The sequence below is a fragment of the Chiloscyllium punctatum genome, chromosome 35, assembly GCF_047496795.1.
Source record: "Chiloscyllium punctatum isolate Juve2018m chromosome 35, sChiPun1.3, whole genome shotgun sequence".
Taxonomy (NCBI): Eukaryota; Metazoa; Chordata; class Chondrichthyes; order Orectolobiformes; family Hemiscylliidae; genus Chiloscyllium; species Chiloscyllium punctatum.
In genome coordinates, this window is record NC_092773.1 from 9807891 (window position 1) to 9821668 (window position 13778).

Sequence of the window (13778 nt, forward strand, 5' to 3'; positions counted from 1 at the left end):
AAACTAACTACGCCCCACCTGCCTGCACTTGGGTCATATCTCCCCAAACCTTTTCTAGTCACGTACCTTTTAAACATGAGAACTGTGCCCACTCCACCAACCACTCTCTGTATCAACAAATTGCCCCTTGTGTCTTTTTAAAATCTTTCTCCTCTCACCTTAAAAATATGCCTTCTAGTCTTGAAATCTCCCACCCTCAAGACCCCTGTCATTCACCTTGTCTGTACCCGTCATGATTTTATAAACCTCTACAAGGTCACCTCTCAACCTCCGACACGCCAGTGAAAGAAGTCCCAGCCTTTCCAATCTCTCCTCATAGCTCAAACCCTCCTCATAGCTCAAACCCTCCAACCCCCTGGTAAATCTCTCCTGAGCCCTCTCCAGCTTAATATTACGAATCCTGTAAAAGGGTGACCACAGCTGACACAGTATTGCAGAAGAGGCCTCACCAACTTCCTGTACAACCTGCAATCAAAGGTCTGTGCAGTGAAGGCAAGCATGCCAAACACCTTGTTAACCAGAGCTTAAAAATGTGTTGCTGGAAAAGCGCAGCAGGTCAGGCAGCAATCAAGGAACAGGAGAATCGGCGTTTCGGGCGACGTCGATTCTCCTTTTCCTTGGATGCTGCCTGACCTGCTGCGCTTTTCCAGCGACACATTTTTAAGCTTTGATCTCCAGCATCTGCAGTCCTCACTTCCACCTTGTTAACCACCCAGTGGATTTGTGATGCAAACTTCAAACTGTCACTGGGTCAAAATCCTTGAACTCCCTCCCTCAGGGTACTGTGGGTTTGCCGACACCAAATGGACTGCATTGGTTCAGGAAGGCAGCTCACCCCACCTTCTCACGGGGCAACTAGGGACAGTAATCAATGTGTCTTACTAGTGCTACCCATATGTCTCAAAGGTCAGCTATGAAATTTCAAGCAATTGGTTTGGTCAAGAAGCAGTCTTAACTGCAAAAAAATGCAAAGCACCATGACGTTTGGTACAACACTGAAACATCATTTGTCACTCTGCAGAGTTTTTAAGTAGAAATCTCCACAAAATGACACAATGAACTTTATTGCTCAAGCAGCACTGTCTCAGAGTGATAGCTATAAATCTGATGCTTTTTCCCAGGTAGAATGCTCCCAGTCTTCAAGGTGAAGCTGAGCTTTATAAGAAATGGAGGATGGATTAGTCGACGGAAAGGCTCAAATAGAAAGTATTCATACATTTCTGAGAAAAACGATGAGCTCAATCCTTCAGCAGAAATTGAAGAAAGGAGAGGAGAAAAGCAATGAAAAATAAATGCAAAAATTAAGAAAAGTTAAACATCTATTGGAAGGGGAGGATGAGCTGTCACATCAGTCAGGAAGCAGTAATGGTGTCTCATGTTGTTTCACTGTGACTTACCAGATTAATGTGATTGACTGCCTCAAACACCCTGCTCCTCAGTGCTTCCAAGCTGCCAAAGTGTCGATACTGAAAAACAAATCGACAGTCATGGCCATTAAACACAGAACACATGTCCATCATACCTATCGCTGGACAGGGCAGAGTGTAGGAAACTGAACACCAAGTGCTCCATATTACTTCCTCAGTCTGGAACTGCTCTGTCAGAGTTAGAACAGCAAAGAACAATACAGCACAGGAACAGGCCTTTCAACCCTCCAAGCCTGTGTCGACACATTTTGCCTTTCCATACTAGAACTGTCTTCCCTTACAGGATCCACATCCATCTGTCCCCTTCCTATTCATGGATTCGTCCAGATGCTTCTTGAATGCTGCTATTGTGTCCGCTTCCACCATTTCCTCTGGCAGCACGTTCCAGGATGCAACTCCTTCATGCCGACCAGATATCCTCACTAAGTGTAGTCCCATTTGCCAGCATTTGGCCTATATCCCTCTAAACCCTTCCTATTCAGATGCCTTTTAAATGTTGCAATTGTCCAAGCCTCCACTACATCTTCTGGCAGCTCATTCCATACACATACCACCCCCTGAGTGAAAAAGTTGCCCCTTAGGTCCTTTTTATATCTTTCCCCTCTCACCCTAAACCTATACCCTCTAGTTCTCACTACACTACATCTGGGAAAAGACTTTATTTATCCTATCCGTGCCCCACATAATTTTATAAACCTCTATAAGGTCACCCCTCAGTCTCCAACACTCCAGGGAAAACAGCCCCAGCCTGTTCAGCCTCTCCCTGTAGCTCAAATCCTCCAACCCTGGCAACATCCTTGTAAATCTTTTCTGAACCCTTTCAAGTTTCACAACATCTTTCCGATAGGAAGGAGACCAGAATTGCATGAAATATTCCAACAGTGGCCGAACCAATGTCCTGTACAGCTGCAACATGACCTCCGAACTCCTGTACTCAATACTCTGACCAATAAAGGAAAGCATACCAAATGCCTTCTACACTATCCTATCTACCTGCGACTCCACTTTCAAGGAGCTATGAACCTGCACTCCAAGGTCTCTTTGTTCAGCAACACTCCCTAGGACCTTACCATTAAGTGTATAAGTCTTGTTAAGATTTGCTTTCCCAAAATGCAGCTCCTCCCATTTACCTGAATTAAACTCCATCTGCCACTTCTCAGCCCATTAACCCATCTGGTCCAGATCTCATTGTAACCTGCTGTCCACTACACCTCCAATTATGGTGTCATCTTCAAACTTACTAACTGTACTCTTATGCTCCCATCCAAATCATTTATGTAAATGATGAAAAGTAGTGACCCAGCACTGATTCTTGTGGCACTCCAGTCTGAGCATCTCCCCCATCTCCTCGGCTCCACATAAAGGCTGCTTTGCTGATCTTTGAGGGGTTCTATTCTCTCCCTGGTTTCCTTTGTGTCCTTAATGTATTTGTAAAAACCCTTTGGATTCTCGTTAACCCTATTTGCCAAAGCTACCTCATGTCCCCTTTTTGCCCTCCTGATTTGGCAGGTGGGACTAGATTGGGTTAGGATATCTGGTCGGCATGGACAGGTTGGACTGAAGTGTCTGTTTCCAGGCTGTACATCTCTATGACTCTATTTCCTTTATACTCTTCTAAGGATTCACTCGATCCATCCTGTCAAAACCTGACTTTTGCTTCCTTCTTTTTCTTAACTGAACCCTCAATTTCTCTCATCATCCAACATTCCCTCCACCTCCCAGTCTTTCCTTTCACCTTAACTGGAATATACTGTCTCTGGCCGCCCTTTGTGTGAAAAATGTGCCGAGCACATCTCTTTTAAACATCTCCCCCACCCCCCTGCACCTTGAACTTGTGTCCTTGAGTAACTGACCCCTCCATGCTGGGAAAAAGCCCCATACATTACACTCTATCCATACCATTCACAACCTTTTAAACTTTGACCAGGGCGCCTCTCAACCTATTCCATTTCAGTGAAAACAAACCCAGTCTTTCTAACCTTTCCTCCGAGCTAAGATCCCCCATACCAGGCAACATCCTGTTGATTAAATTGAGGCCCTGTCCACCTTCTCAGGAAGACACAGAAAAATCCCACCACACTCGAACCCAGAAACCCAGATGAAATGTTCTGGGCACATTGGTTCAAATCACACCACGGCACATGGTGCAATTTGAATCCGACAAAATATAAAATCTGGAATTAAAAGCTAACTTGTTGATAACTGTCACTTGTCGGGAAAACCCCACCTGGTATACAAATACCCTTTGGAGGGGGGGAGTCTGCAATCCTTACCTTGTCTGGCTTTTAGGTGACTCTCGACCCTCAGCAAGGTCCAATAATTGGTGCTTCAATGCCCGCTGGGCAATGAGAGCTGAGCAACAAAAGCTAGACCAACCAACAATGCCACCTCCCGTGAACAAATAAAACAAAACCCCAATGTGTGCTCACAAAGCTGTTGCTGCCTATAGGAGATTATAGAAAAACAAACTGACTTTTTTGTGAATTGTTCATTCCTGGGATGAGGAGAGCACTCTGAAGGCCAGAATTTACAACTTTTCCTTCTCGCGTTTCCCAGTCAACCACAGAGACCACACTTCAAGACAGCTTCATTTACACACTGAGCATTTGACAAGTCCTGAGGCCATGGAAGGTGGCCAGGAAACTGGAACACAATTGGAAATTGAATACAAAGACAGGCACTGACAGATCTGCAGCATGAGCATGTTGTTGGCCATGAATCTCATGTAGTGTGAGTGGTGGCACTGTCACCTGGGTAATGATGCATCAACTGTCTTGTACTCCCATTGACTTATTGACATTTACAGCAAAGAAGGATGCCATTTGGCCCATACTGCCTGTACTGGTCAACGAAGATCTGGCTACACTAATCCCATTTTCCAGCTCTTGGCCCATATCCCTGGAGGCTCTGGCAATGGAAGTGAATACCACAATGCCGCTTAAATATTACGAGAGGTTCTGACTCAGCCAGTTTCAGGCAGTGAGTCCCACTACCCTCCGGGTGAAAAGCTTTCTCCTCAGCTTTCCTTCTTGCCTTCCAGCTCTAAGCTTCAATCTATGCCCCCTGGGTTAGTAACCCCTTTACTCATAGAAAAAGTGCCATACTATGCATTTCACCTGTGCCCTTCATAATCTTCTACTCCTTTGTTAGGCCCCCCCTCTCAATCTTCGTACAAACACCTCTGAGGAGAAAGACGGAATGGTCTGAATGACAGAGGGAAAGATATCTTGACTGAGAAGTACATACTGTTGGGTTCAACAAAGAAGCTTTGAAGAAAGCTACTGAACTGTGGTCTCAGTCACTCACAGGGACAGGAAAGCTGTGCAGTCCAGAAGCATTCACCATTTACAAACTGTACAAAGTGGAACTGAACCATGAACCAGTTCAGCTGGGGAAGGGAGCTGCAGCCAACACTTTGAAAGGAATAGAACTGAAGAACAGAGGCTGTGTGAATTATTACATCGAGCCCCACACTCAGAGGACTGGGCTTACTTCTACTCTCTGTATTGTGAAAGGATATAGCCGAGTCCATCATGAAAGCCAACCTGCCATCTCTTGACTACATCTACATGGAAAGGCAGCCAACATCGTCAAAGTCCCCTCCCAGCCTGGGTATCATCTCTTCCAAACCTTCCAGCAGGCAGAAGATACAAAAGCTTAAACACACACACCACCTGCTTCCCCTGATGTTTAAGTTGGAGGGCTGAATGGACCTGACAATGTGACATCGAATGTTGATCTTGTATTTGTACATCTCCTGTGCAGCTGTAACTTCGTATCCCTTGTTCTGTCTAAAACACCCGATCATCTTGTATGTCCTTGTGTATTATGATCTGCCTGTACTGCTCTCAAAACAAAGTTTTTCACGATACTCAGGTACTTTTGACAACAATAAACCAAATCAAATCAAATACTCTGAAGGAGGTTACATTCACACCAGAAAGAGGAGATGCCCTTTGCAGGTGGGGTAAAGAGTTAAGCGGGAGAGTGTTGGGACATCTGGGTCTGCCTGCATGTGATTGACAGCCAACAGATTTCACCAAACTCTTCACAATCTGCACATCAGAGGGTGTCTCTCAAACCTTTCAGTTCCCTGGGAGCTGCCATCCCCAATGGAGCAACCTCATAGTAAACATAGAGTGGGCCATCCCATGAGAGAGGTGAGGCAGTGTGGGGGGGGGGGGGGGGAAATGTCACTAGATAAGGAATCCAAAACGGAGCCCTGAAGAAGGGCTCATGCCCGAAACGTCGATTCCCCTGCTCCTTGGATGCTGCCTGACCTGCTGCACTTTTCCAGCAACACATTTTCAGCAAGGAATCCAAAACCCCAGGCTCTTATTCTGTGGGAGGCAGAGGCTTCAAATCCCAGCCCGACAGATGGTGAAATTTGAAGGAAATAAGAATCTGGAATTATAGCTACTCTAATAGCAACCATTTCTGTTATACAAGGTCATTGGGTTCACACATGTCCTTCAGGGAAGGAAATCTACCCGAATGTGACTCGAGACTGTGTACAGTTCTGGTCACCGCATTATAAGAAGGATGTGGAAGCTTTGGAAAGGGTGCAGAGGAGATTTACTAGGATGTTGCCTGGTATGGAAGGAATGTCTTACGAGGAAAGGCTGAGGGCCTTGAGGCTGTTCTCGTTAGAGAGAAGAAGGTTGAGAGGTGACTTAATAGAGACATAGAAGATAATCAGAGGGTTAGATAGGGTGGACAGGGAGAGCCTTTTTCTAGGTATGGGAACGGCAAACACGAGGGGACACAACTTTAAAGTGAGGGGAGACAGGTATAAGACAGATGTCAGAGGTAGTTTCTTTACTCAGAGAGTAGTAAGGGTATGGAACGCTTTGCCTGGAATGGTAGTAGATTCGCCAAGTTTAAGTTCATTTAAGTCGTCATTGGACAGGCATATGGAATAGTGTAGGTGGGGTGGGCTTCAGATTAGTTTGACAGGGCAGCATAACATCGAGGGCCGAAGGGCCTGCACTGCGCTGTAATGTTCTATGTTCTATGACACTCATTCTTAACTTCCCTCTGAATTGGCCAAGAAAATCTGCACAGGTCAAGGGCAATAAATGCTGGTGTTGCTTCTGCCCCTCAAGTCCCACCAGTCTATAAAAGAAGCTTGACAAGGAGAAGGTGAAGATTGGTGTTTTATTGGCCTCTAAGGTTGGAAAAGGGTTGGGTAGAGTAGATTCTGGAAGGAGGTGATGACAGAGGGTCATGGGGGTCACTGCCACAACTCAATCCAATGGAGAACTGAAGGGAACTACTTACCCAGAGAGTAGTGAGAATGTGGAACTTGCTCCCACACTGAGACATTACCACAAGACGTGTGGATACACCAACAGGAAGCTGAACAAACATACAATGCAGGAAGGTAGAGGATGGTATACTCTCAGGCTGAAGTGAAGCACAGTGGGCAGAAGTGGCTGGTACAAGCATTGATTGGTCAGGCCAAATGGCCTATTTCTGTGCACTACATTCAATATCAATCATCAGGTTGCTGTCACCATTCTCCTCAGATTACAGCTCAGGATTCTTGTCAGGACATGAATAACAATTGGTATGAAGACTCCCACACAGCTCTGCCGAGCTCTACTTGGAACTGACAGGCAGGGACAGCACAGCAAGCAGTAGACAGCAGACACCCAGTCTACAGCATCCCTTAATGCAGGGAAAGAAGGATGCACTCACCTCAGAGTTATCTGCCACCACGTACATTTCAATAAATTTCTTCTCTCGAAGAAAATTGTTCCTCTGGAAGGGAAAACAGAGAGAATGAAAGACAGCAGAATCCACTCTCACTACTGTCAGGGAGATACCTGACAACCCGTACCTGGAAGCAAATAAACCAAGGACAGAGTTCAGAATGCAAACTCAAAACATTGCTCGTGTGATGTTGCATATGAGAGACTCGGTGACAGTCTGGAATCTAATCAAGCGGTTTGGGATGGTTTATATGTAAAATAACAGATGCCAGGGAGGGAGTTACAGAGTGGAATCATATGAACAGGTTTTTCTAGTTGTGTAATCGGTTGTGGTTGTGGGTAATGACAAGCAGTGGCTGCATTTGGCTGATTTAAACACTGGACGGTTGATAGCGAGCTGCCCCATTGTTCAGTTTGCTGAACCAAGGAACGGTTAGTGCTGTTTGTGAAACAGTGTCGGCCATTGAGCTGTCCCACCTACACAGGTCATTGTCTGAATGAAACATTCATTCATCTCCCACTCTAAGCTCTTACACTGTGCAAAGCCGCACTCAGTCACACTGCAGGAACTCAAATATAAGCTCAGCTTCCAGCACAGCACAGAGACAGCAGTGTCCTGTCTGCTTTCAGGTCTATCATCAAATCAAGTTCTCATCTCCATCTTTAGCAGAGTTTACAATATCCTTCCAGCACTGTTTAGAAGAACAGTAGGGTGTCATTGCCAATACTTATCCTTCAACCAATGTCATCATTTAAGTATTATCTCATTGATTTTGTGGGAGTTTACAATTTTTTAATTGCTCATCTGATATGATGACAATAATTGGACTTCAAAAGACCTTTCCTGGCAATGGTCCATCTTGGGTGATATAACACGTTGCAGGTACAATGTGGGTAGGTTTTGGGGTGAGGGGAGGTGAGTTCGTCTGTGAAGAGTAACTCACTTCCTGACTCCCTAAAGCCTATCCACCATCTACAAGGCACGAGTCGGGGCGTGATAGAATACTCCTCACTTGCCTGGATGTGTACAGCACCAACAACAAGGTTGACACCATTCAGGACAAAGCAGCCCACGTGACTGGCACCACATCCACAAATACCCACTCCCTCCACCACTGATGCTCAGTATAGCAGCCTCGTGTGTGATCGATAGAACGCATCGCAGACATTCTTTAAGGATCCTCAAGCAGCACCTTCCAAACCCCTGATCACTTCCATCTGGAAGGGGAAGGTTAGCAGATACCAGGAATACCACCCCCTGCAGGTACCTCTCTCAGCCACTCTCCATCCTGACTTGGAAATATATCACTGTTCCTTCATTGTCACTGGGTCACAATCCTTGAATTCACTCCCTAAGGGCATTGTGGGTCTATGTACAGGGCATAGACTGCAGCAGTTCAAGAAAGCAGCTCAACCCCACCTTCTCATGAGGGGAACTCGGAGCGGGCAGTAAATGTTGGGCCCAGGCAGAGTTGCTCACATCACGTACAACGGTAAACATTCAAAGGAAGTCTTTCTTTTTCCCCTACTTTCCTTTTGTGTTCACACATTATGTATTTACAGACAAAAAGTCAACTTGATGTGAGTACCTCACGAGGGGAATTGAAAGTCTCTTCCACTCTTGGCTCTAAGCTGTCCTCTGAAGTGTTGACGACTCCACACGTTTTGAGGGGGAGTCTGAGCTCCTCATACAGGTACAGTGCATGCTCATCCTTGTCTGAACCCTTCAGAGGCTCCAGCACATACCTTTGGCCATTTGTGTGGAGGTAGCCGCTGGGAAAAAGAAGAGACCATGGTCAACCAGGATGGCTCCAGCTGGATCCAAAAGGCTGAAGCACCAGAAGCAAAATGTGCAAGAAATCAGAAGTGGTCAGTGAGGCTGTTGGAGCTCAGTCCTCCCACCCAGCAGACACGAGCTGTACTGGGGTGAGGTCGCTGTTGTTGGGAAGACCACGTGTCAGGCTTATCTTACCTGAAACCCTCACAAGTACTGAAGCTCGCTGAAGATCCTCCTTCTCCCTTGATGTAACCATGGTAATAGCAATGATCCTGGTCATTAGCAGGAGTGAGGGGAATGGGTGAGAAACAAAGAAAAAGGAAACGTGTCAACTGCAACTGTAACCAGATAGGGGACATTAAAAAGCACAGGCAACTGGGAGGCAAGGATAACCATGTGATCAACACTAGCTGTGAGAAATCTCTCGTTCTCAGCCCCAACGTTCTCTGGACAGGGTGGGCCAGAGGCTGTCCACGTGTTACATGCATTCGAATAAAATTAGAACATGGAACGTAGATGCAGCACAGTGCCCCTGACTGTTCCAGAATCAGCCCAGCCCTCAGCCATTCAGTCCAGAAGGAGTAGGAATGTGTGAGTCCCACATTCAACTGTCTCCATGACCCCACCCCGGCCCCTGCAAGACTGTGGGTCAGAAACCCAGGTCCCCTCTGCTTTCTGCCTTTTTATCCCAGTGATCACCCATCTCCTAACCAGCACCCCGTACAACTGCTGTCTGAATTGATATTGCTGATGTTGGTGGGAGCGTGCATCTGTAAACTCATTCGTCTACAAGCCCAATGCTACAACTATTCCTCTGCATTATTAGTGGTAAGGCATGCCAGAAGATTCCTGGGGCCATAATCGTTTACAACTACGTAGGAGTTGCCATGTTCAAGGGTGCAATGAGCTGTCTGTGGAGTATATACAAAGCAGTGCGGGATGTGTTTAACCCGAGCGTGGTTAATGGGAAAGAGATACTGAACTGAAGCAAAAGGTCTGGGAGCAGATTGTTAAACAGCATTGCAAAGGAAAATCCCTGCACACTCAGACATCTCTTGTGGTAATGTCCTTTGCTCTGACCCAGCAGGCCAAGTTCCACCCTATTCAGAGGGGTGTAATGACCCAGGGAGAATATCCACACATAAACAGAGATCTTGCTCTGTCATAGAGAGTCACACAGAAACAGAAACAGACCCTTTAGTTCAACTTGTACAGACATCCCCATCTGACCTTGTCCCATTTGCCAGCACTTGGTCCATATCCCTCCAAACCCTTCCTATTCATATACCCATCCAGATGCCTTTTAAATGCTGTAATTGTACCAGCCTCCACCACTTCCTTTGGCAGCTCATTCCATACACGTACCACCCTCTGCATGAAAAAGTTGCCCCGTAGGTCCCTTTTATATTTTTCCCCTCTCACCTAAACCTATGCCCTCTAGTTTTGGACTCCCCCACCATAGGGAAAAGATTTTGTCTATTTATCCTATCCATGCCCCTCATGATTTTATAAACCTCTATAAGGTCACCCTTCAGCCTCTGACACTCCAGGGAAAACAGCCCCAGCCTGTTGAGACTGTCCCTATAGTTCATATCCTCCAACCCTGACAACATCCTTGTAAACCTTTTCTGAACCATTTCAAGTTCTACAACACCTGCCTATCTCCAAAAAGTGAATACCAAGTTATTTTCTTGTCCTTTGCTTGAATGAAGCAGGTGAATATATTTAAAGGTGACCGAGGGGTTGTATTCAATGTAATCTGGGATCACACTTACTGATCCATTCTGACAAGGGACTACCAAAGCCTTGCACAAACACAAGCTTCCCCATCTGACACACATTTCTCCCAATTCTTTTCCTGCCTTCATAGGAAGTGGACATTACTGGCTCAGACAGCGTCTGTTACCCATCCCGAACTGTCCAGAGGGCATTCAAAAATAAGCCACATTGCTGTGGGTCTGCTGTCACATAAGGATCACCATTTCCTTCCCGAAAAGATATTAGTGAGGCAGAGAGAGAGAGAGGGAAACCGTAAATATCTGGTACTGACGTGTGCATATGTGAGTGTTTGTGTCTGTGCATTGTGAGACTGTGTATATATGCATGTCTTATATATGCGTGACTGTATATGGATGCCTATGTATCTGTGTTTCTATGTGCAATTTTAAGTGTTTGTGTGTGTGTGTGTGTATCTCTGCATGTTTTTATGTGGGAGCCAGAGAATGAGCCTGATAGTGTGGGAGACCTCTTAGTCCTAGGGAGTGTTGCTGAACAAAGAGACCTTGGAGCGCGTGCTCATAGCTCCTTGAAAGTGGAGTCGCAGGTAGATAGGATCGTGAAGAAGGTGTTTGGTATGCTTTCCTTTATTGGTCAGAGTATTGAGTATGGCAGTGTGGAGGTCATGTTGCAGCTGTATAGGATATTGGTTAGGCCGCTGTTGGAATATTGCGTGCAATTCCGGTCTCCTTCCTATCGGAAAGATGTTGTGAAACTTGAAAGGGTTCAGAAAAGATTTACAAGGATGTTGCCAGGGTTGGAGGGTTTGAGCTACAGGGAGAAGCTGAACAGGCTGGGGCTGTTTTTCCTGGAGCGTCAGAGACTGAAGGGGTGACCTTATCAAGGTTTACAAAATTATGAGGGGCATGGATAGGATAAATAGACAAAGTATTTTCCCTGGGGTCAGGGATTCCAGAACTAGAGGGCATAGGTTTAGGATGAGAGGGGAAAAATTTAAAAAGGATGAAAGGGGCAATTTTTTCACGCAGAGGGTGGTGTGTGTATGGAATGAGCTGCCAAAGAAAGTAATGGAGGCTGGGACAATTACAATATTTAAAAGGCATCTGGATGGGTATATGAATAGGAAGAGTTCAGAGAGATATAGGCCAAGTGCTGGCAAATGGGGGGATGAGACTAATTGAGGATATCTGGTCAGCATGGAGGAGTTGGATTGAAGGGTCTGTTTGCGTGCCGTACAGCTCTATGACTCGATGACTCAGTCCTGACAGAACATACTGCATGTGAGCTGACTGCCACGGAGTACAGATTCCTGGCATCTGAATGATCCCATTCCAGATAAGTTCTACTGGCGTGTTGGAACAAGTCATAGAGTGGAGCTGTATTCATCCAGCTACAAACAGAAACTCCCTCAGCTCCCTTCGAGGGAACCCGATACCTCCTCCATTATCATAAGCAGAAGGTAAATACAGCAACAGACCTTTCTGCAAGTTGTGGGGGATTGGGTCTGGAGCAAGACTCACAGCTGGATGCTGGGAGCTTGCTATAATCACTGAATGTCTCATCTTGACCTCACTGTGTGTGGCTCTTGATCACAGAGCGAATCACACTCAGACCCATATCCCACTGTGCCTATCGATCACAGACCGTATCCTGCTCACATATCCCACTGTGCCTATTGATCACAGAGAATATCCCACTCAGACCCATATCCCACTGTGCCTATCAATCACAGACCATATCCTACACAGACCCATATCCACTTGCCTATCGAACACAGAGCGTATCCCACTCAGACCAATATCCCACCATGCGTATTGATCATGGACCATATCCCACTCAGACCCATATCCCACTATGCCTATCGATCACAGACAGTATCCCACTCAGACCCATATACCACTGTGCCTATCGATCACAGACCGTACCCCATTCAGACCCATATCCCACTGTTCCTATTGATCACAGAGCATATACCGCTCAGGCCCATACCCCACTGTGCGTATTGATCACAGACCATATCCCACTCAGACCCATATCTCACTGTGCCTCTTGATCACAGAGCGTATCACACTCAGACCCATATCCCACGGTGCCTATCGATCACAGACCGTATCCCTCTCAGACCCATATCCCACCATGCCTATCGATCACAGAGCATATCCTGCTCAGACCCATAACCCACCGTGCGTACTGATTACAGACAGTATCGCACTCAAGACACTAATCCCACTGTGCCCATCGATCACAGTGTATCCCGCTCAGACCCATATCCCACTGTGCCTATCGATCACAGACCATATCCCACTCAGACCCATATCCCACTGCCTATCGATCACAGACCATATCCCACTCAGACCCAAATCCCACCATGCCTAACGATCACAGACCGTATCCCACAGAGACCCATGTCCCACTGTGCCTATCAATCACAGACCATATCCCACTCAGACCCATATTCCACGGTGCCTATCGATCACAGACAGAATCCCATTCAGACCCATATCCCACCGTGCCTATCGATCACAGACAGAATCCCACTCAGACCCATATCCCACTGTGCCTATCGATCACAGACCATATACCACTCAGACCCATATCCCACGGTGCCTATCGATCACAGACAGAATCCCACTCAGACCCATATCCCACTGTGCCTATCGATCACAGACCGTATCCCACTCAGACCCATATCCCACGGTGCCTATCAATCACAGACCGTATCCCACTCAGACCCATATCCCACTGTGCCTATCAAACACAGTCCGTATCCCACTCTATCCCATATCCCGCTGTGCCTATCGATCACTGAGTGCATCCCGCTCAGACACATATCCCACTATTCCTATTGATCACAGACCGTATCCCACTTAGACCCATATCCCACTGTGCCTATCGATCACAGACCATATCACAGCGTGCCTATCGATCACAGACCGTATCTCACTCAGACCCATATCCCACCATGCCTATCGATCACAGAGCGTATCCCGCAGAGACCCATATCACACCTTGCCTATCGATCACAGAGCGTATCCCACAGAGACCCATATCCCACCATGCCTATCGATCACAGACCATATCCCACAGAGACCCATATCCCACTGTGCCTATCTATCACAGACC

The 13778-nt window shown here is 46.5% G+C and overlaps 1 protein-coding gene across 3 annotated transcripts in view; it reads right to left on the minus strand.

Annotated features, from left to right (window-relative positions):
* LOC140459631 (zinc metalloproteinase-disintegrin-like MTP9) overlaps positions 1 to 13778 on the minus strand; it is a 94804-nt gene that overhangs the window by 33188 nt on the left and 47838 nt on the right. For all 3 annotated transcript variants that reach the window (XM_072553935.1, XM_072553934.1, XM_072553933.1), the window contains 4 exons: positions 9114 to 9190; positions 8731 to 8914; positions 7128 to 7190; positions 1398 to 1466 (listed from right to left, as the gene is read on the minus strand). In XM_072553935.1, the coding sequence (XP_072410036.1) occupies positions 1398 to 1466; positions 7128 to 7190; positions 8731 to 8914; positions 9114 to 9190 (393 nt within the window). The remainder of the gene's footprint in view (positions 1 to 1397; positions 1467 to 7127; positions 7191 to 8730; positions 8915 to 9113; positions 9191 to 13778) is intronic.